The sequence below is a fragment of the Denticeps clupeoides genome, chromosome 20 (genome assembly GCF_900700375.1).
Source record: "Denticeps clupeoides chromosome 20, fDenClu1.1, whole genome shotgun sequence".
NCBI lineage: Eukaryota > Metazoa > Chordata > Actinopteri > Clupeiformes > Denticipitidae > Denticeps > Denticeps clupeoides.
Window position 1 is genome coordinate 7,994,525 of NC_041726.1, and position 22,363 is coordinate 8,016,887.

The 22,363-nt window shown below is 42.6% G+C and overlaps 1 protein-coding gene across 3 annotated transcripts; it reads left to right on the top strand.

Annotated features, from left to right (window-relative positions):
- Positions 1-4,490: 4,490 nt before the first annotated feature.
- Positions 4,491-22,337, top strand: necab1 (N-terminal EF-hand calcium binding protein 1). 3 transcript variants are annotated; one of them, XM_028964256.1, is made up of 13 exons: positions 4,493-4,787; positions 5,547-5,571; positions 6,053-6,158; positions 7,421-7,446; positions 7,543-7,640; positions 11,382-11,518; positions 15,706-15,827; positions 16,250-16,326; positions 16,833-16,886; positions 19,099-19,211; positions 20,327-20,404; positions 21,740-21,831; positions 21,916-22,337. In XM_028964256.1, the coding sequence occupies exons 1-13, from the start codon at positions 4,542-4,544 to the stop codon at positions 21,942-21,944; spliced, it is 1,203 nt and encodes a 400-aa protein (XP_028820089.1). In that variant the 5' UTR covers positions 4,493-4,541; the 3' UTR covers positions 21,945-22,337. The 3 variants fall into 3 exon arrangements, with proteins under 3 accessions (XP_028820090.1, XP_028820089.1, XP_028820088.1); XM_028964255.1 differs by having other exon boundaries at positions 4,494-4,787; positions 6,050-6,158; XM_028964257.1 differs by lacking the exons at positions 21,740-21,831; positions 21,916-22,337 and adding an exon at positions 21,547-21,725 and having other exon boundaries at positions 4,491-4,787; positions 6,050-6,158.
- The last annotated feature ends 26 nt before the right edge of the window (positions 22,338-22,363 follow it).

Consider the following 22,363-nt stretch of genomic DNA (forward strand, 5'->3'; position numbering starts at 1 on the left):
GAAAACAGAATAAAATAAGAGAGAACATGCAGCAATTTGAATTAAACAAGGGGTCAAAATAAGACAAAACATTTAAGGCAACGTAGTAAACTAGTTAAGAAATTACTGCCTAAGAAACCACATAAAACACTGCATAAGACCAACCGTATAAGAACCATCTCACCCTGGGTTAAAGGCCAGCCTGAAAGGAGCCTGCCTGACACTGATTGGTAGGTCATTCCATAGACTTGGGGCGGCCACTGCAACGGCTCTGTCGCCTCTGTGCTTTTAATGTGACAATAGTCTCCGAAGACCTGAGAGAACGGCGTGGAGTGTAGGAATGGTGTAGGTCTGCCAAATAGGCTGGAGTCAAGCCATTCAGTGATTTAAAACCAAATAAAAGAATTTTCAAACGGGCAATGAGCCAGTGTAGTGAGGTTAAGATCGGGATTGTGTGATCTCGCCTGTTTGTACCAGTGAGAAAATGTGCAGTTGCACTTTGTACTGATTGAAGACGAGCTAGAGCTGTCTGGCTGATCCCAAAAAGCAATGAATTACAGTCCTGAAAGAATTCCTGTCTTGAGAACTTGTTGATGAGAACTTATGATGATGACAGTTGTGTTACGAGCAGCCATGAAGGTGGAGAAGTTTTACCTTTCTGAATTAAACCTTAAAAACAAATGGCATTTTTCTCTATATTTTATATTTTTAAATGCACTGCGACATGATGGCACCCTCTAATTGCATCCATGAGAGACTTGGTTGTGTTGGTCCTCGTTTGTAGACTCTGTGAGCTGCTTCTGCATTTGTCTTGAGCAGACAACCAAATAAAACCAAATTTGTTATGTTAAGTCATGAGAATGTAATAAAATATCACCATGAAACAGGATTAATAAAACATGGGATCATTCAGCTGGTTTGGGCTGTTTTCGTATTGGGATTGTAGGTTTCTCATCACATATATAGTTTGTCTTGTATAAATTGATGTTTTTCCTGTAAATAAGATCTTGACTGTTGAATTGCTTATTCAAATTATACATGGTATTGCACTATTTCAGAGACACCAGCAAGAGTGGCAGTGGTGGCCTAGCGGTTAAGGAAGCGGCCGTGTAATCAGAAGGTTGCCGGGACGAATCTTGATCCACCAAGGTGCCACTGAGGTGCCACTGAGCAAACACTCCCACACGCTGCTCCCCAGGCGCCTGTCATGGCTGCCCACTGCTCACCAAGGGTGATGGTTAAAAGCAGAAGACACATTGTGTCACCGTGTGCTGTGCAGTAGAGTATCACAATGACAATCACTTCACTTTCACCAGAACTTCACCAGAGTTCCTGATTGGGATGGCTCTTGACATAAGAGTGGAGTGCATCCTCATGGTGTGTGGTTGATCAAACTGTAGATCAAACATAAGTCCCCAATATAAGCCCTCTGGATCATGGTCTGTGAACACTAAACTAATTCAAGGTCTTTCTTTTTCCAGGTGACACAGACACAGGTGAAAACAATCAGGAATCGTAATAACACAGGAAAAACACAAAACTCCGGTCGGAACCCCGGATCCAAAAATCCTTGCTAAAGTCTTGGCTCGTAGATTACAGAATGTTCTACCCTCAATTAAATCTGAGGATTTGACCGGTTTTGTCAAAAATCACTATTCTTACTTTAACATTCGACGCCTCATGGATATCCTGTACGCACCATGAGCGTGTCTGAGCGTGTCCTGTCTTTGGATGCTGAAAAAGCTTTTGATCGTGTGGAATGGGAGTATTTATTTAGGGCTTTAGAAAAATTCTATTTCGGCCCAAGTTTTATCACTTGGGTTAAATTATTCCATTTAAGCCCCATTGCCTCAGTTCTGACAAATGCTCAGCAGGCTCAACTATTCGGCCTTCAGCGGGGAAGTCGTCAGGGGTGTCCTCTTAGCCCATTACTCTTTAATCTGGCCATTGAGCCACTAGCAATTGCATTCTGCAGTTGTAGGGATCTGAGATTTGGAGGCAGGGAGAAGAACATAAAGTCTCCCTTTATGCAGATGACCTTCTACTTTTTTATATCAAATCCAATCTCCTCCCTGCCACCCGTGCTGTCATTGCTCAATAAATTTAGCTATTTTTCAGGATATAAGCGGAATTTGCACAAAAGTGAACTCTTTCTGCTAAATAATAACTGCTAAATAATAACAATTTTCCTTTCAACATAGTGAAAAATCAGTTTACCTATTTCAGTATCACAATTACAAGGAAACATAAACACCATGAAATAAAATTTCATTAGGTTGCTGAACCTTTTTTTTTATACCTGTTTTTATTCCTTACTTTGGTGCTTTAGATTCAATTATATCTTCTTACCTTTGGAAAGGTAAACATCCACGATTGAATAAGTCCTTACTTCAAAGATCTAAAAGAGACGGCTGCTTAGCTCTGCCTTTGTTTTTACTACTGGGCAGCAAACATTCGATCTGTCATCTTTTTGGGCATATTTTCATAATCAACCTAATCGACCTGCCTGGGTGGAAATGGAGATAAAGTCTGTAAAAAATCTCTCTGTCTCTGCACTCCTTGGATCTGCACTACCCATCTCCTCAATTAAATCAATCAACAATTCAGTCATAAGGCATACCTTGAGAGTATGGGCTCAGTTCAGAAAGCACAACGGTCCTCTGGGCTTCTCTCTGTCCAGTCCTATCGTCTCTAACCATCTCTTCCAACCTTCTTTACATGATTTAGTGTTGGAATGGTACAATCAAGCTTTGCAAAGATCTGTTTGTTGACCATAGGTTTGCTTCGTTTGAACAGCTTTCTGAAAGGTCTAACCTACCCAATTCTCACTTTTTCAGATACCTGCAAGTAAGACACCTCGTTGGCTCTTTAATACCAAATTTCCCTGAGGCTCCTGCTGTAAACATCCTGATAATCTCCTCTGTTTGTTCCTGCTGCGTAAAGGCCTAATATCCACTAATTACGGTGGATTGATGGGTTCGAGTTACACCCCTTTGTGTAAAATTAAAACTGCTTGGGAGAAAGATTTAAACTTGTCACTGTCAGATGATACTTGGAACTGAATTCTTAAGCTTGTCAACTCAACTTCCTTATGTGCCCGCCACTCTTTATTACAGTTTAAGGTTGTACACAGGGCTCATTTCTCCAAACTCCCGTTTCTACCCAGACATTGATCCTAGCTGTGATAAATGTAAAAGCGGAGAGGCATACGTACTGGACATGCCCGAATTTGGAAAAAGTCTGGATACTGAAATGCAACCTTGAACCAGACCCTCTGATCGCTCTTTTTGGTATCATTGAAGAGGAAGATAAGCGTCTAACTCCAACTAAACAGCGTTTGTTATCTTTTGCGCCACTCCTGGCCAGACGTTCTTCTTTATTCAAGTGGAAGGATTCCACATCACCCACTCACGCCCAGTGGCTCAGAGATATTATGTTCTGTTTGTCCCTGGAGAAGATTCACTACTCAATCCGTTACTCAGACTTGAAATTTCAACAGGTGTGGGGGCCCTTCCTCCGCTATTTTCATATACATTTATAGTTTGATTCCCTTCTTATTTAATTGTTTGTCTGTTTGTTCTCTTTTTGCTTTTTTTTGCCATGCAGGACCAAAAAAACTTCCAGCTCCATAGTCTTTCTTTTTTTTTCTTTAAATGTCTGATGTCTAGCCTTTCTTATGCATGTAAAGCTGGCTTGGAGTCAGGGAGGGGTGGGGTGGGTTCTTTAGGGTTTATAAGGGGGTTATAAAATTTACAATATATTGAAACATTACATGTTTACCCTGTTATATCCCTGTTTAAAATCAATAAAAATATTGTTGAATCGAACCCTGGATCCGGAGCAGCCCCTTCCAGACCGGATCCTGACATCTACAGATGGAGGACAACATTGTATTGCAGCTCAAAGAACAACAGGAGAACAGAGTCTCTTGCTCTACACACATCATGTAATTGTTTCATGAAAATAAGGAGATTCTGCCATAAAACTTGAAATTGGAGTGATTGTCATTGTGAGACGCTGCAGCACAGCACACGGTGACGCCACGGAATGTGTCCTCTGCTTTTGACCATCACCCTTTGTGAGCAGTGGGCAGCCATGACAGGCGCCCGGGGAGCAGTGTGTGGGGACGGTGCCTTGATCAAGGGGACCTCAGTGGCACATTGGTGATTTTGAGTCCACTTTCTTAGCCACTAAGCGCAGCAAGTATAGCACATGGTGACACAACGAAATGTGTCCACTGCATTTAACCCATCACCCTCAGTGAGCTACTTTGCCGCTTGTGATTGGAACCTTCTTATTACGGGTCCACTTTCTTACCCGCTAGGCCACCACTGCCCCCAAAAATATATATTTATCGTAATGACGTGTTAAGCGTATCCTGCTCAGGTGTTTGACCGTAAATTTGAAACTTGAGCTGCAGCTTCTCTAGCAGTTACTAAGTCCCACCAGTAGAGGGCGCTTCTATCTCGTCTGTACTTGCTGGCCCTTTTTTGGCCGGGCTCTCCGGTCGTTTTACAACCTGCTGATTTATTTAGCATGATGTTGAAGTCACATTTCTGTTAATGCCCGGACAACGTCCACCACACTCCTCTGTCACAGAGACGTTTACGAGCCAAAACCAGAAACGCCTCCTCAGGTCCGAAGACGCGGTGGCGCGCCGCGCGCTCCCGGAGACGCCAGACACGCCGCTCGCGCTGGCCAGACGCACACGAGCCGCCGCAGACGCAGCTGTCCCGGGGACCATGGACTGCACGGACGAGGCCAGCACTCCGATGGAGCTGAAGAAGGGGATGTCCATCTTCCTGGACGTGAGTTCAAAACTAGGCATGAAACACATGGAAAAACTCCACAATTGGAGCCAAAACGAACAGTGTTCGCATTATTGTCTTAGAAGTACGATATGAAACTGTGGTATTTGCGACAATATTCGAACACACCACGTTTCCAGCCTCATTAAATAATAATCCTTTTACGGAACAGCATTATGATTTTTTTTTTTATAAAATGTGAATATATTTGTTCATTGCCAGCGAAGTCAGGTGACAGCGGCGACCTTTAGTCGTTAGTCGTGATGACAGATTCTATGTTTCTTTTCACATTAATTTTACACGTTATCCATTAAAAAAAAAACATCATGTAGACTTATTGCATCTTCTGTATTTCATAGCAGAAGGGTCGGGTGGAGAACATTTTCACCAATATTTTTAATCATAGTAAGACATCTACTGCACATTCTGATTTTTTGGAATTTCATGCTAAATACTAAGTAAACAAGTCACATACATACTTACTAATCTACTGCACCAAAGGGTGGGTTTCTCATGTTTATTTAGTGTGTCCCGCGGCTGCTTGTGGGGTAATTATATGCCGATTCTTCAATGGCGCCAATTTCCAAGGCAAGGTGACTCTGGGTTCAAAGCCAGCACTTCTACCATCAATGTCCCTTTGATCGTGTCTCTTTTTTTTCAGAGCTGGATATGAATAATTCACGGCGGAGACGTGTCCTCATCATCAGACAGAGTAGAAACGAACAATGCTGACCATTTCCTGTCTGTTTCTCATTTCAGATACTCAGGAGGGCAGATAAAAATGGTAAGCCTGTGCCGGTCACCCCTCTTTCGAAGTTGTGCCACCTGACACCTGCATGTCTGGTGACTGGTGTGTGTTTGTGTGAGACGCTCGCCTGCTACTTTTTTCCCCGCATGCTGTTGCTCAGTCGTCATGGAAACACTGGACCGGCCGCACGTCCCTCGCCGCGGACGATGTTTTAGCTCCTTCCTAGTTGAGAGCTGAACAAATGTCACAGTGTCTCAAGTGCTTCGCATGTGGTGGTGTCCCCTCTGTTACTGTGGTAACGGGTGACTGTCTCTCTCCCGCTCTGGCTTGATTTTCATTCACTCAGGAAGTGAGAATTTTTACCAACAACGCTCCGGGGTTTCACGACTGTCACATGTCCCTGCTTGTGAACAGCCGCACATGCAGGAGCTGTCTCACTTCCAGAGATCCCACTTCTGCTCATCTCTGTGTTGCACGAGCCGCGTTCTTTCACCGGCCCCTCTCTTCCTTTCAGATGACGGAAAGTTGTCCCTCGACGAGTTTAAGGCCTACTTCTCAGACGGAGTCCTGTCAGGAGACGAACTCAAGGAGCTCTTCCACACCATCGATACCCACAACACAGAGTGAGTGTCCATCAACTTTTGGACAAAACCATTTACTGCGTGTTATATATTTTTTTAAAGGCGTGTGAGCATACTTGCATGTTGCCGTTATATAAGCGGCACGCACTGCATGTCATCTGGCTGAATGATTCCCAGTCATTCTCATTTCCATGGCAGCAGTGCCCTCCGCAGATACCCATGCCCTGTTTTATAGGGGTTGGATGTGTGTGTGTGTGTGTGTTGTTTGGGCATGGGTGCACACTGCATTTTACACATTGCCTAAGAACAAGGTGTTACAAGCAGGGTGGGGGACTCACACCTTCAAGGTTGTGAGTTCGAGTCCCGGCTCGGACCCTGTGTGGGCGGAGTTTACATGCTCTCCTCGCGTTGGCGCGGGTTTCCTCCAGGTTCCAGGTTCTCCGGTTTCCTCTTGCAGTCCAAAGGCATGTACACTAATTTGACCGCAGGTGTAAGCAGGGCTTTTACATCATAAAATGACAAACAAACCAAAACAGAAGCAGATCAATGTGACCCGGTCCAGAATTTGTGCAGAGAGGAATAAATGACTGTGTTGTTACAAGAGTTTAGACTCTCACCAGTTTACACATCAGTATCAGACATGGCTCCATTGTTGGTAGAACTTATGACTGTCACATACTCCAAAACTATTAACCAAACCATCTTCAGAGAATCCTGCAGTATGATATTCAACTGATACGCTGCCCAGAGTAACAATGACACTCAGTGTCATGACTTTCAGTTCCTCCCTTATCTCTCTCATATATATATATATATGTATATATGTGTGTGTGTGTGTGTGTGTGTGTGTATGTATGTGTGTATATATATATATATATATATATATATATATATATATATATATATATATATATATATATATATATATAGAGAGAGAGAGAGAGAGAGAGAGAGAGAGGAACATTTTTCATTTAATTCCAATATTATTTCCAGAAGCACCATTTCAGCTCAGGTGTCCTGATATTAATTATTTGATATTCATGTGAAGACAAAATAGGGAGAGACCGACCCAGCACCATAATATGTTGTTATAATATATAATCACAGTTATTTATCATGTAATCAGTTCTGCTGATACTGGATTCAGATAATCAATCTATCTTCAGTATATTTTCCAGCCCTAGGGCACTGGATTTAAGGTTGGATATTTTATTAAAATCAATCACTTGAACTAGGGCTGTTAAATAAAATTGCTAATGGTTTGTGGTCGCGTCTGAAATAATGCAACGTCGTTTATTTTGCAGCAACGTGGACACTGATGAACTATGCGGTGAGGAACATAATCGTTCTTTACAGTGTTAGAGTCAAGTTAATGCCTGTTGACATTTAATGGTTAAAAGTTTTATCTGTGTTTTATTTTTTGTAGAGTATTTCTCTCAGCACCTCGGGGAGTACGAGAACGTTCTCGCTGCCTTGGAGGACCTGAACATCTCAATACTGAAAGCCATGGACAAGACTAAGAAGGTGAGCAGGAATCCAGTAGTTACAGACTGTGACAGGACTCTGGCTCGGGAACCCGAGGGGACATGAAATCTGTCATTAGCGCTCAATCATTCACGTGCCGGCGGACCCGTCTGTGCTCTCCGTTTATCCTGCAGACCCCACGGGGGTAAAAATCACTGTGGATTAGACTCCCTGGACTCTGCAGCAGGTCACATTAATCAGAAAACATGAGGTTCAGCAACATTTTGCCATACACAGCAATGCACAGCACAACAAAATGTGTCCTCTGCATTTAACCCTTCTCAATTCTGAGAAGGGTTAAATGCATCCGCTTCCTTAATCGTTAGGCCACCACCACAAGAACGATGAGTTATTTTGCTCTATCCTTTTTAAAAATCCCTCCGGGAACCTGCAGTCAGAACCCCCCAAAGATATTTCATGAGAAATAAACCAACGCATGACTCCATGACAGCATTTACATTTCTAATTACTTCAAAATAATTTCGTGGCAACTCACAACCTTTTGATTATAAACCAGAGCTTGCTATACAGTGTGGAATTGTGGGTGTCCAGCCCCATTTGGATTTAATATCAGCCTTTAATCAGGCAAAACGGACCATTGTCAAGGTTTTCCTGTGGATGTAAATCAGGAAAACTCTGCTGCTATAGATAGATTTGTTGATTGTGCAGCATAGGAATATTTTCATTAAGCATTATTGAAGCTGTGCAGCATTATTGTGCTGTTCCTCTATTTTTCCCCTTAGGTAAAAACATCGGAACCTTAAAAAAGAATTATTTTGTACAATCACGGTCACATTTCACTGAGGTGAACGAACAGATGCAATTAACTCCATTGCACTAATAGCAACACTTGAGAATAGGTAAGGAACGTTCTGCGGGCAGAGAACCAAATGCGAGGAAGAGTTTTTTTAATTTTCTTGTCGCATCGCCTCTCATGCTCCACGCAGGAGCCCATATCCAATTTAATCCTCCACATGCCCACGTCTGCAAGGAATAACACCCTGCCCACGAAGAACCGGGCACTGAAATTATCACCAAAATGGGCGTGGCTCTTTTCACCAGAGCCTAATATCGCTCGAAATCCATGAAACGACTTCCAATTTTTATCCAACAAGTTTATGACCCGAACAGCAGCACAAGAAAAGCAAACACACAGCAAGCATGATGAAGACATAGAAGAACACAATATCTAGAACACAGAACGTGCCTCTATGAAGAGAGAAACATCGATGGAGGGAAACAGGCGTGGAGCGAAGACGTGTGTTTTAGCTCTTTTTTTATGTCGCATTTAATGCAAAACAACCAGGGACCCTGCGGTGAGTCATAATTTATCTACACGGGGAAAAATAAAGGCTTGACAGAAAATTATGCACGCCCCCAGCCCCCCTCCACCCTCATCGCCTGCTTTCTTTTTTGAAGAGCACTTGCTAATGTTTTTGAGATTGCTATTAGTCATAAGGAAGCCTGGATTTTTCTTTTTTTTTTTTTTTTACGTAGGCACAGAATTTGCAGGAGACCCAGATGCGGCAGTGTGTGCCGTCCCTCAGGCTAACATCAAGCACTGCAGTTTTAAGAAGCCCGAGAGAATTCCAAATGCAAAAAAAAAAAAAAAATGTTCCATCTGATTTCCTTCACTTTGGGGTCACGGGTTCGAATACCAGCTGTGTCCCAGTCTTTGTCATTTCTGTCCCAATTGGCTTCTTGGATTTCTATCTGTAAAGTGCTTCTTTCGGGGCGATCACAGAAGAAACGAACAGTTGAAGAACTTCCACTGTTTCCTGCGAGAAACTGGAAACAGGGCCTGGAAACCAGGTGCCAGATTGCAACTCTCCCAACAGGGTTATGGGGTTTTGCATTTAGAAAGTAAACATTTCTGGTGGGAAAGCAGCTTGCGTTTCTTGGGCGAGGGCGAGGTTAAAAGGTTCTTTTTTCCCCCCGATTGAACTGGCCCAAAATGGCTCTTTTGTATGTAGCTGCTCAAGAAGGCAGCATGAGGCTAAGGGACAAAGCTGATGTGAGCGGCTTATTAAAGGGCGTGTTGTTTACGGCCATTTGTGCCACGCTGTGACTCACACCTCCGTCCTTAAAGGTCACCTTCCCGTCACTGGCGTCTGGCAGCCTGCTCGGGGTCGTCTCATGGCTGACGGATTCACGCTCACTAACAAGAAGACTAACATTTCATCACCTATTCTATATCTGAATAAAGTCACAGTATATTTTCAGTTCTAAATTCATAAACGTAGTTCTCTAGTTAGTGATGAGGGAAGAAAAACGGACTGGACTTAACGGTCAAATCTTTTAAAATATGATCCAAAATCCGGATTGTGAAATGCTCCAGACTGGAATCTCGTAACTCTGAATCTGGCCATGTCTATTTACTGTTTTCCGCTGCATTGAAAATATCATCAGTGAAGCTTTAAATTTGACAGACTTGCCTTCTGTTGGCACTCAAAGACTAATTGCTTCCGATAATGGGCCTATTCAGCTCTTTCCAGCTACCGTCTACAATTCTGTCATTTTAATATGCCCAATAATCCATGACATGCAATAGTGCTAGACATGCACATGCAAAATGTTTCTACATTTTGCCTTTATATACATGGATGCCACTCATTTCAAAGTCTTGTTATTTTAAAACTGGTTTATGGTTATTAAGTTGATTTCAAACAGTTAGTGTCATTTACAAATTAATTATTTTTCATTGTTGTAGTGTAAAGTGTAAAATGTAATATAGTTGATCCATGTCAAGGTCAATGCTACCATTATGGTGGTGGCCTAGCGGGTAAGTAAACAGACCCCTAAGCAGAAAGGTTGCTGGTTTGAATCTCGAGGTGGAACTGAGCAAATCACCGTCCCCACACGCCTGCTAAATGTCTATTCATTGTGCTGCAGTGAAATGTGAAACTTTAAAAACCTCATTGTTCAATTCTGATTCTGGTTGTGTGGTCTTGAATTGACACACACTTCTGAAAGAGGCTCATGTTATGGGAAAAAAATGCATGATTTGAATTTTTTCAGCTCAGTAATGTGTAATCATATCCAGTTTCGTGGTTTTGCCTCCAGCAATTCCCTTCAATTTAGCTTTAGTGTCCATCAGTCACCTGGCAGAATACAATTTATGTTCTATGGAAGGTCGTTAAAATTGAGTTATCATGGACAATTTCAAACAAACACTTACTAATTACTACGACTAAGTAATTATACACACAAAAGGATGCCCCCTAAAAATGCCTTGCATTTTTTACATTCATGTGAGATTATGAAATAAACAAAAAAGCTTTGCTGTGAGGGCAGCATTTCACACGTCCTCTCTCCACCATCTTAAGTTGGACAACGGAGATGGTTTCAAACAGTCCTGAAGGTTTATACTGAACATTTTCTTATTAATTCTCTTGTCAAGCGGCTTTTGATGATGACAATAGTGAACAAAGCAGCCATGAAAAGAGAAAAAATCTGATTCATGAAATGTACTTCACTTTCTCCTGATACAACAAATACTAAATATGTTTCTTGCATTGGATTTTTCAAAAAGGCTCCATCAAAAAGGCTCGTCTCATAACCGCCACAGAATAGGTGCATCCAGACTTTTGAATGGCAGTGTGTACATTGACAGAATATTTGCATCCACACTACTGTTGCTGAAGCAGAAATTGTGCACTGATGAGCAGAAGACCTGCTGATTAGAGGACATCAGGTCAAAACGGATGTAATTATGGAGTATGAACCATGCTGGGTTAACAGGAGTACCAGGAGTCCACGCATCTGGAGCAATTTGTGACACGCTTCCTGCTGAAGGAGACCACCAGCCAGCTGCAGTCCCTTCAGAGCTCCCTGGAGTGTGCCATGGAGACCACAGCCGAGCAGACCCGTCAGGAGAGGCAAGTCCATACACTTGTCCACTCCTCCATCTTGACTTATGACAAATATCCACACATCCTTCACTCAAGCAGAAATATACATACTTGTAATAGAAAAAAAAACAAAAATTTTTTGGACTAAACCGACTAGACCTCATTTTATATCAATATTACGGATGTCAAATCAAGCATGTTAATTCAGCGCATGCTAGTACGGCCAAGCTGAGGTAACAGGTGAGAAACAGTGATTGGTTTCCGCTCCTGTGCTCCCTGCATGGCAGACACGCCCACCCACACCGCTGATGCAAAAAAGACTTTCTGCACTTTGCATTCATCACTGGGGTCCGTGACTCATAGGAAAGGAGTGTGGAGGGGCTTTCTGTCAGAGCTGCACCCTGAGAAGCATCTTATTTTTGGCTTTTGTTAAAGCACCTGCATGACTGCGTGGGTTTTGGTCTGTAGGGTGCAGGAAGCGCAGCTGAGACCAGGCGTGATGTCGATGTGATGTAACTTCTTTTAACCCAATAAACATGAAATTACAGCCTGTCTAGGACAAACAGTACAGCATCTGAATCCTGATGTAGCTCTTCATGCTAGCATGCATACGAGCACAGATGCGAAAAAAAATAAAAAAAATCATGGTCACTTTTCAAATCTAGTATGCCTGTTTATAGAATCTGAAACATGTTTTTTAAAATTCACAGATAAAGCCTGAATGAATCATAGATGATTTTGATTATAGTCTGTGTGTATTCTTTGTAATTCTGTGTAATTACACACTTTCAACCTCTCAGTCAAATTATGTGTTATGCTTAATAACACATTGGGCACATTTGTGCACCTAGAACGGGTCCCAGTAATACCTGATTACGCAACTGGGATGCTCAGAATAGCCATGCAAATGTAGAATTCAGAGCCTCACTCAACGTGTCTTTTATGTCTCTGTATGTGTTCATTCTTAAATGTATGAAATTGGGTGTAATTGCACGTGCAGCAATTACAGCAATTACAATTCTAATAAACGTTCATGTTTTCCATAACAAAAGTCTACCAATCACCCATTTAAGCAAGAAGATCTGTGAATCATGGTAACAGCTTTTCTATATTTTGCACTTATGCTTTGCATGATCAGAAATTTCCTCATGATTTGAAAGTCAACCAAAAAGTCTAAAATAAAAAGCTATGCGTCAGTTGGCACTTTCTAGGCTGCTTCCATCTCCAGCTTCGGCCTTTACAGTGGCTTCTGGCTTGTGGCTGTCCGCTCATTTCAAAATGCCTAGAATCCCCCGTCTGCTTAATTACGGTCCAATATTAGTATAATTCAGATAGCCTTACTTCCAGTTTTGACACGTATTGTCATACAGCAGGAAGATCTGTTGTGTGTCTGAGATTGACGTCCCGTGTTGGAAGGCGGCGAGTGATGAATGCATTAAGCCTATAGTGATATTTACAGCCGAAATGAAATGATATTTTCATGAACACATGGTGTAGTGTGGAACGGTGGGAATGGACTGCAGTAGTGCTGCCCATTGCCTATTCTGTCTGATCGGCACTGCAGACTCTGTGAGGAGTGCGAGGATGAAACAGAAATCCCCAGAGAGGAGGAAAATTTAACAGAAACTACATTTAGACCGTAGACTGACAACATTTATTCAGGGACAGTTTCGATTTTAAACTGCTTTAATTTCACACTCAATAATAATGGCCTCATTTTTTTTTTTATGACAAGAGGCATATTTTTCTCCATAAGAGTGATTTTAATAACGATATTTCCAAACACTTTAAACAATACTATAATAAGGATTATACAATACAAACAATGGCACAAGACAACACATAACTAGGGTATGGCAAATATTTGAACGTGCCTTTATACAGTGCAAAAAAAATATTAGAAGACTGTCTGCAGTATACTGTAGCAAACATATGATTTTTAAAACACAAATAATTGTGTTATTTAATGAACAGATGGGTAGGACGGGCAATGTTTTCTGCTCCCACGTTTATGGTTAGCCGCTAGCCGCTAGCTGCTAGCTACGGCCAAAATGATAACAGAGCAGACAGCTAATCGGCTACTAGTTACAATTTGGTCTTTCTCAGAATCTATTTTAGATTAAAGTATTCCGTGAAAACTGGAATTTTGATTTAATTGTGATCACTAGTTAAAAATATACATAATCTGTCAAATTTTGCCCTCATATTTATCTTAATTTTTAAAATGTGAGGTTTTAGAAATTCCTCTTACCTTCTTCTTAGACTTTTCTTTGTGTATCTTGGTCCCTAGAGTTAACGTCAGATGTACAACCTTGGTCTTAAAATAGTGTTCTCATTCTAGTTATCCAGGTCTAGAACGAAAGTGAACTAGGCAAGAACCAGAAGCTAATTTCGCTCTTGGCGTTCAGATCTGTGCGCCGTGTAATGGCCATGCCTCTGGAGCTCGTCTCCTGGAGACTGAGATGTTTCAGACGTGTCCTAACAACACTGCTCTTCAAGGGATGGTGCGAGGAGCCATATAGGGGAAGTCTCTTTCATCCAAAACCAGTTCTGAATGTGATCGGAGTCGTTAATTACTTCAGTGTTACTACAGTGTTGAACGGTAAACATTTGCAAAACGTTTACGTGGTTTATAACACTGTCACTTGGCATGGAGTCTAATCTTCCTGAACAAAGTGAGCATAAATCAATGTGTGTGTGTGTGTGTGTGTGTGTGTGTGTGTTTAATAATTTCCTTCTGCTTTTCACTCGAGGAAACAGTCGGACGTGAGCTGGAATCAATTAAGCATCCTTTGCGCTCAATACTCCAGATTTGCATTCCCAGCGGCCCGGTGTCCTGCCTCCGCAATTTCCACAGAGAGCGTGGCAATAATGAAACCACTCACGGTGTCATTTCCCAGGGTGCCACACTCGCTTCTTGCAATCGTGACCCCGGGGTCACGCCGGCATCTGGGTGTTGAGGTGTAATTACCTGCCCTGATACATCGTCAGCTTCGCTAATTTGCACTTGCTTTGCCAACGATGAGACGTTACCAAAAAAAAAAAAAAAAAACACATACAAATAGCTGCATTTGTTTCGACATTCCTAATGCACACCTACACATGAGCCCGCGCCAGACCAGCGAGAACAGGATGCCTAACCCTGGGACCAGATCTGTCTGCGAGTACCGCTTTATTATGCAGATGAAGCTCCGAGCTCCGCCGCTCCCTTTCAGCTTTTAATTGGAAGCGTCGGGGTAGATGCTGCATGAGGTTCCTCGCTAATCAAAGGTTCTACTTGCTCCACAACTCCAGTTAAAAATATCGTTTTCAATTCTTCATGGAAAAAGACACCTCTATTTATACCGGCTTAATGAGCAGTAATTGGATGGTGTCATTTTGGCTGAACACAAGTTGTGTCTCTCCCTCAAAATAGAATTAGGTGATAGTAATCTGGCATATGGTATGTGTGTGAGAGTGTGGTGGTGGGTTGAGGTATGGTTGCCGTGGAGATGAGAAGACTTTAGTTTATTTTGCACATTATTTGCATAGACAAAAATGCATAGGCATATTTAAATGTGGCAAATGGACATTGGACAAATACATGTTATTTGATTTACATTTAAGAGAACAACCTTCCTTATCACCTGATGTTTAAATAATCATATATCTGTACAAAATATATTTTTATAGTGGAGTTTGTCTATAATTGTGTTAGATGTGTAATTCGAAATGAATGAAGACATGGTTTTTCCAAATTTATCTAAGGTAATACTATAGGTAATCACCAGACTATCAGCCATGATCATTGTAGGTAATCGTAATCATAATCGTCAATATAAAACAATATAAACAATATAAATATAGCATGTATAAACATTTGTTTACAATATTTTTTCACAATAATTTTGAAAATGCAACAGCATGAAATTCAATATTAAACTAAAGTGAGGGGATAACATGACCTGTAATACGGAATGGAATGGAATTGTGCATTTACGTACATATTACATATATACGTACTTAAAATTACGTACATACGTACATATTACGTACATACATACATATTACATACAAACGTAATGCACGTGTACGTACGTACATGCATATTGTACACATTTTACGTACATATTTCTGTTTTTAGTATTGTTTTTTTTGTGTGTGAGAATGTGTATAGGAGGGGTGGGGGTCGACTATTTGTAAAATCTCGCCGTGTGTGTCTGTGTCACTCATAGACAAGGGCCCGTGAAGCCGGAGGCGCTGTCGATTCAGTGGTCAGGAAGACGCTCCAATCGAAGACTTCAAAGGAATAACAGCCTGTCTCCCAACAGCCCGCTGCTCAGCATCGTCAATTCAGGTGTTTATTCTTAGCCCGGCAGAGGAAAGGGCAGTCATCTGCACCCACAAGAGGAGGCAGGGGGCTTGAAGAGTCGGGGGGATTGTTGTGCTGTCGCCGTTGTAACCGACAGGCTGACAGACCTGGAGCACCCTCTCAAAAAGCAGAGGCTCTATTTCATGTGTTGAATGTCAGGGCTTCGTACCGAGGTGCTTTATGAAGCTATAAAAGTCCAACATGCGCCTTGGTGTAAAATTACTCATCCACCTGTCATACAATGTTGGCATTTATACCAACGCCATTTCGTGAATGTAATGGAGAGCTGTGAACTTCGGCCACTCTGCAGGCAAACGCGGTGCCGACTTTACCGTTCCATCCGAGTTTATTCCATTTCACGGGGTCAGCAGCCCAGGTCCCCAGCACTGTCCGCTCTCTCCCATCAGGTCTGTATGAGGAGGACAACCAGTGGGCGATCCAGATCAACAGGCTTCAGAAGCTCATCGACCGCCTGGAGAAGAAGGTATTCCCAGACCCGCCGCTCTTGTTCTTGTTTGTGAGTGGTTCTCATGTGCAACCTGGAAAGGTGCTTTAAAAAAAAAATGAACCTAAATAAATGAATTGAAGAAATTCTGAGATTTTAGCATTAGTCCTGTTTTAGAACCAAGTTTGAAAGGGGAGGAGCCTCTCGCCCACACTACTTTCTCATTCTGGACAATTTGATACCCCTCCTGTCTATACACACCCAGGTATAGCGCAGCGTCCATCTCCTCCCTTTCTTCTCCATTTCCCTCCGTTCTCTACACTCCTAACACCCCTTGTACACAGGCTGTGCCAGTTGATGTCACATACTTGACCACACCCACTACTGAGAACAATTGTTCAGCATTACAATGTGGTCCTTGTCAAGCACTAACTGTTCCCTCCCTGAAATATGACTTGATAATCCATGTTATTAATGTTAAAGCCTGTCGGTGTATTTAAGTGTATAGGAGGATGTAATAAAGGACGTGATGTTCCGTTTCTCAGGAGCTTCGCCTGGAGCCGATGGAAGAGGAGGTCTTGGATGGCGCCACCAAATCAGTAACCAATTTACACTTACTTCTCTCTGTGCTGTGCGATCGCTGGAAGTCAGTACCAGCCAACTAGCAGCTGCCTGTTGTCTAGGAAACCGTGCTGGGCTGGAGACTTCTTCCAGAGTTGTTCTTTTTATCAGCCTTAATGTCATCTCCCGCTCTGCCTTTCACACTTACCAGCATGATAAAAAAAAACTCTTCTCTTCAGTTAAGAATCTTTAGACTTACAGTATATCCATTTTGTATGGGATCCTCTCACAAACACCTATGCATACTCCATAGCTGCAGTGGCATTACTTAAAACCATTGCAAGTGATCGCAAATGAGGAGCTTTTTACTTTAAAGTTAAAATGCATGGCAGATGCACCCTGTGTTGTGTGAATAGTGTGTATTGGATGTATATACATGGTTGAGATGCAACACAATTATAAAAATAGGTATCTGTTTAATCTGTCGGTATTTATATGGCACTTTTTAGAATAGTCTTACTTTTGGTAAAAGAGTATTCTTACAGAATTTACCACACCTGAACTGACTGAGTTGTGGAAACAATTGTAATAAATCCTTAACCATGTGATCACTGAAATCTCATCTGATGTATATTCATCTTTATATCAGCCAATATGCAGTACAGATGTTATTATTAATAGTCATTAAGATTTGGGACAAGTGCAAAGACAAGGGTAACGTCAACAGTGTCACTTTTACAGTGGTGACGTCATGTGTCACCAAACACGTTGGCCAGTCGGTTGGGGTTATTTAAGGGTCTATGTTGTCTGGAGCGACAAAGAATGATTGATTGCCACTCCTGTGCACCCTGCACAACAGAAACACCCACCGGCAAGCATTGACGTGACACCTATGCATCAATTTACAGCAACCGTAGTATAAATATGTGTGTGTGTGTGTGTGTTTGTATATTTTATGAGTAAAATGTATGTGTGTGGGTAAGAAATAAGGGTGAGGATAGGTGAAGAAGTAACCACTGTTGAGGCTACGTTTTTTATACACAATGTACATTCAATGTCTGTATTTAAACACCGTCTCTCTCTCTCACACACACACACACACACACACACACACACACACACACACACCTGCGTACCTATACCTACATACACACATGCACGCACTTTTCTCACCTTCCTTCTGTTAAAATGTCAACAATTAATCATCATCACAATTCACAACCAGTGCATCAAGAACATGAACTGTGTATCTGAACATACACAGCACCATCATCACACATACAACCAGGAGAAATAGAAAACAGAGAAAATGTCTAATCTCAGCATCCATCGGGGGTTCTTTCAGTCACACCAGGCAGCGCGAGAGCCTCTGTACTACTGGATGAGGCTGATATGTAACATTCCTTACACCTTAAATGCAGTAATTAACAATACAAATATATATTTTGGATGGGTGGCAAACAATGTATGGAAAATCCCAAACTGAAAAGGTAGCCCTCAACTGATAGCATGTTATGAATAATCCATATTTGTTTATGAGGTAATAATCAATAACTTAGCCGCACCTGGAGCTGGTGGGCGGGGCCTGTATCAGGTGTAACAGGTTGGGGGGAAGAGGGCTTTTGATGATGATTAATAATCATCATGCTCGTTTACGGTTGGTGTGAGCTTGCTGATGCAAGGCTGTGGTTACATAATGTAACCGAGGGAGGCGGGGCTAGAAGGACCCGTCTCACAGTGGGCTCTTATGGGGAATGACAACATGGCGAAATCCCGGGAGAGGTCAGAGCTCACCACGGGCACAAGGCCTTCATTTCTTGTTGCTTCACTGCTGGTCTACCTGTCACATAATGTCCTTCTCTACAAGTCAATTTTCATTTATGAATGAAAAAGAAAGTGAAGTGATTGTCATTGTGAAACACTGCAGCACAGCACACGTTGACACAACGAAACGTGTCCTCTGCTTTTAACACATCACCCTTGGTGAGCAGTGGCCAGCCTTGACAGCCACCCAGGGAGCAGTGCGTGGGGACGGTCCACGGGCCAGAGGTTTGAACCCTGGGTGCCGTCTAACGTTTTTTGAGGGTCAGTGGTGGCCTAGCGGTTAAGGAAGCGGCCACGTAATCAGAAGGTTGCTGGTTTGAATCCCGATCCACCAAGCAAAGCACCGTCCCCACACACATTGTGTCAACGTGTGCTGTGCTGCAGTGTTTCACAAGTGACAATCACTTCACTTTATCACTTTATCAGCACATCCTGATCGTGCAGAGGCAGCTGACCATTCTGGAGGAGGAACTGGAAGAATTCCGTCTGGCTCTCAGGCAGTACATCGACTGTGCCAGCGCCCAGACGGGCTGCCTTCAGTGAGTCCAAAAAACTGCATCTTCTTCATTACAATGTCATTTTCGCTTTTAATGTGTCTTTAGTGTTGCGTATAGATTCAAGATAATAGTAAAAATTACTTTGGTACAACCAACCAACCAAAATATAGTATTCTATTTGTTGTAACCACTGGCGATGGCGAATAGATTAATGGTAGAGACAACAATTAATTCTCACAATTAAAATAAAAGAGTCTTATGATTTCCCATGATGCAGCTCATTGTTGTCTCTGGGCGTGGTCAGTGATGTAAGCCGGAGAGGTCACGCCGTGTTGTGACCTCCGCTTGCCCTCGGGCCAGCGTTGCCAGACGTATGATAATTATCTTATTTGTATTATAATTTTACCCTCTGTATGATCAATAATTCAACAAATCCCATAATGTACGGTTATTTTACTGCTTCAAGTCATTTCACAACCAGGTACAAATCTGTTTTTAATCTGGCTGCACAGACATACTTGGCTTGGCTTTACAGCCAATCAATGCACGATGTAACACATCAAACTCACAATCATTTAATATAGATCTATTAAAATGGCCCAGTGATATGACGGTGATAACACACAAACTACTGATCCCATAATGCAGTGCTTCAGTTGCCTTGCCGAACACGTGGTGACACACAAAGTAAACTGTGACGTGTGGTTTAAATGCAGATGTGCATGGCCGGAGCAAGAATACGCAGCATCGCCATCAGACCATAGTTCAACATTTAGGATCTGGCACCTCTGCCTCGGACACTCCTGACTGAGATGCAAGGAAAATGCCCGCCATGCCCCTCCACACCCTCCTTTCGGCTGATTTACGGGGGCTTAATCTCTGTGTAAAAAGAGCGGTCGCATTAGAGCAGGTCCTCTATTCTATTCTGCCTTTAGTGACGTGCTGTAGGCACAGAACGCTCTGAGTGCACACGGTCGCCCGCAGGATGGCGTGACATTAGGATTTTTTTTTTGTCATCGGCCCCAGAAATAGCGCACTGTTCACACGCACTGTTCACACAAGATTCACAGCGCGCTCGACGGGAAGGCAGAAAATATTTCCTCCCGATGAATTTCCACCGAATCATTAGTCATTACTTTCATTCTTTCTTTCCACAGCATTACGGTTCAGAGGCTTTCAAATGAATCTCGCTTCATGCTGTACGAGTTCTGGGAACACAGCAACATGTGGAAGAAGTAAGTGTTCCTACATTCGACATCCAGGAACCTATTGAACATATGTCAAACTTGAGCTTCATTTTCAGCATTTACCGAAATTAAACAAGGAACTAACAACCCGCCCAAGACCTTTTTGTGGGTGTGTAATTATTTCTGACACCCAGAAGACACGATTGAAAGTGAAGTGGTTGTGAAGCACAGCACATTTACGCCATTTACCAGACACCCTTATCCAGAGCGACTTACAATCAGTAGTTACAGGGAGACACTTCATAAGCAAGTGTGTTACCCACTAGGCTACTACCATCCACACAGGAAACGGCACAACGAAATGTGTCCTGTATGTGGGGAAGGTGCTTCGATCAAGGGATCAAGGGGACCTCATCGGCAGCTTGGCGGCTCGGGATTCAAACCGGCAACCTTCAGATTATGGCCCTCATACGCCCTACTTCCTCACTGTGGACTCCTCCTTTTTGCCTCCATTTCTTTCCATTCCCTACATACCCCATGTCCACAGGTGTCAGTTGGATGTCACAAATGTGACCACGGCCACTACCAGCACCAACATGCAGATTATCAGGCGCGTTCGTTTGAACATTCTGATTTGACACAAAAATGAAGGCCCGCAGGTCTCAGTGAGACATCTGATTAGTAATGCATTTTAGTAAATTAGTAAAATAGTCATAAAAGTTCTATCTGTGGATAAATACATTTTTACTGCTCTTACCTTCGTTTCTATCCACTTTCTGCCATGACAAATGCAATTTCCCACTTGTGGGACTAATAAAGGCTTATCTTATCTTATCTTCTGCAGACGATCTCTCAGTCGTTTTCTAGTTTATCTATCCGGCTTCATCTCTGAATGTCCAGAAGACAGTAGAGTAGTTCTAGGCGTTGCTAGGCGCCGTAAAAAAAAAAAAAAAAAAAAAAAAAAAGTCCAGGTATTCACGTTTATATTTACAGCATTTAGCAGACACTCACAGAGCAACTTACATCATTGAAGTCCCTCATTCTGTTCACTCTGACCTCATCTATAGATGTCACCAGCAGCTCAGCTCAGAGTTTTTCTTTCTTTTTTTATTAAATATAGAAAGGGCACATTAGAGCTCCTTTTGTCCAAACATTTTCTGAACAGGAAGATTTTTCTTTTGCGTTTGAAGATCTTATGTGGGGGCAGCAACACGAGATGAGCAGAGATTGAAGAAGTATCTGAGCAGCCTGTGTGGATAAAAATGGACAAGTACAATGCCATGAGCGAGAAACTCTGAAAATGTGAGACGAGAAGGAATTGCCCATAGTCACCCCGGAAATTTCCAGAAATTTAAATGGCCACTTTTTATTTTGACTCTCTAGTCACCTTCAGACCAACTACAGTAAGACCTTTCAGAGGGGCAATGTGGACTTTCTGGAGACCCCTGAGATCATCACCACAATGCTGGTGCCAGGTAAGATGTCTACATGAATTGGATATAAAATGCCTGAACGTTGTAGAACTGACCGTGTGCGTGTGTATCTGAATCTGGAAACAGCATCATGGTGGGTCCTGAACAACAACTGAAGATGAGTGACGAGACGGCGGCCCGTTCGCAGAGCCGGCCAGGAGGAGAACACACCCGTGTCCGCATTAACCGTGAACTCATGGTGAATATATCTTGGACTTCCACGTCCCCTCGTCGTTAGCTCTGTAGGAATAGTGCCCAACCCCCAGATGTCCTCCAAGGCAACGGCGACGCCACCGACCTGCGCTGTCACTCCCATCACTTTGTAGACACGTCACCCGAGGAGTGCTAGATCGTGACTCGCGAGTACAGTGTGAGTGTTTTGTGTCTGACGTCCCGATGTAGCAGTATTTGTAAGGTGGCTGGCACAAGGCCCCCTCGGCCTCTTCTGTTCCTACCGTAAATGTATTTAAATGTTGACATCTGGTCAAAAATAAATATGCTACTCCGTTGCCACTTGTCAGTCTGTTCTAATGGA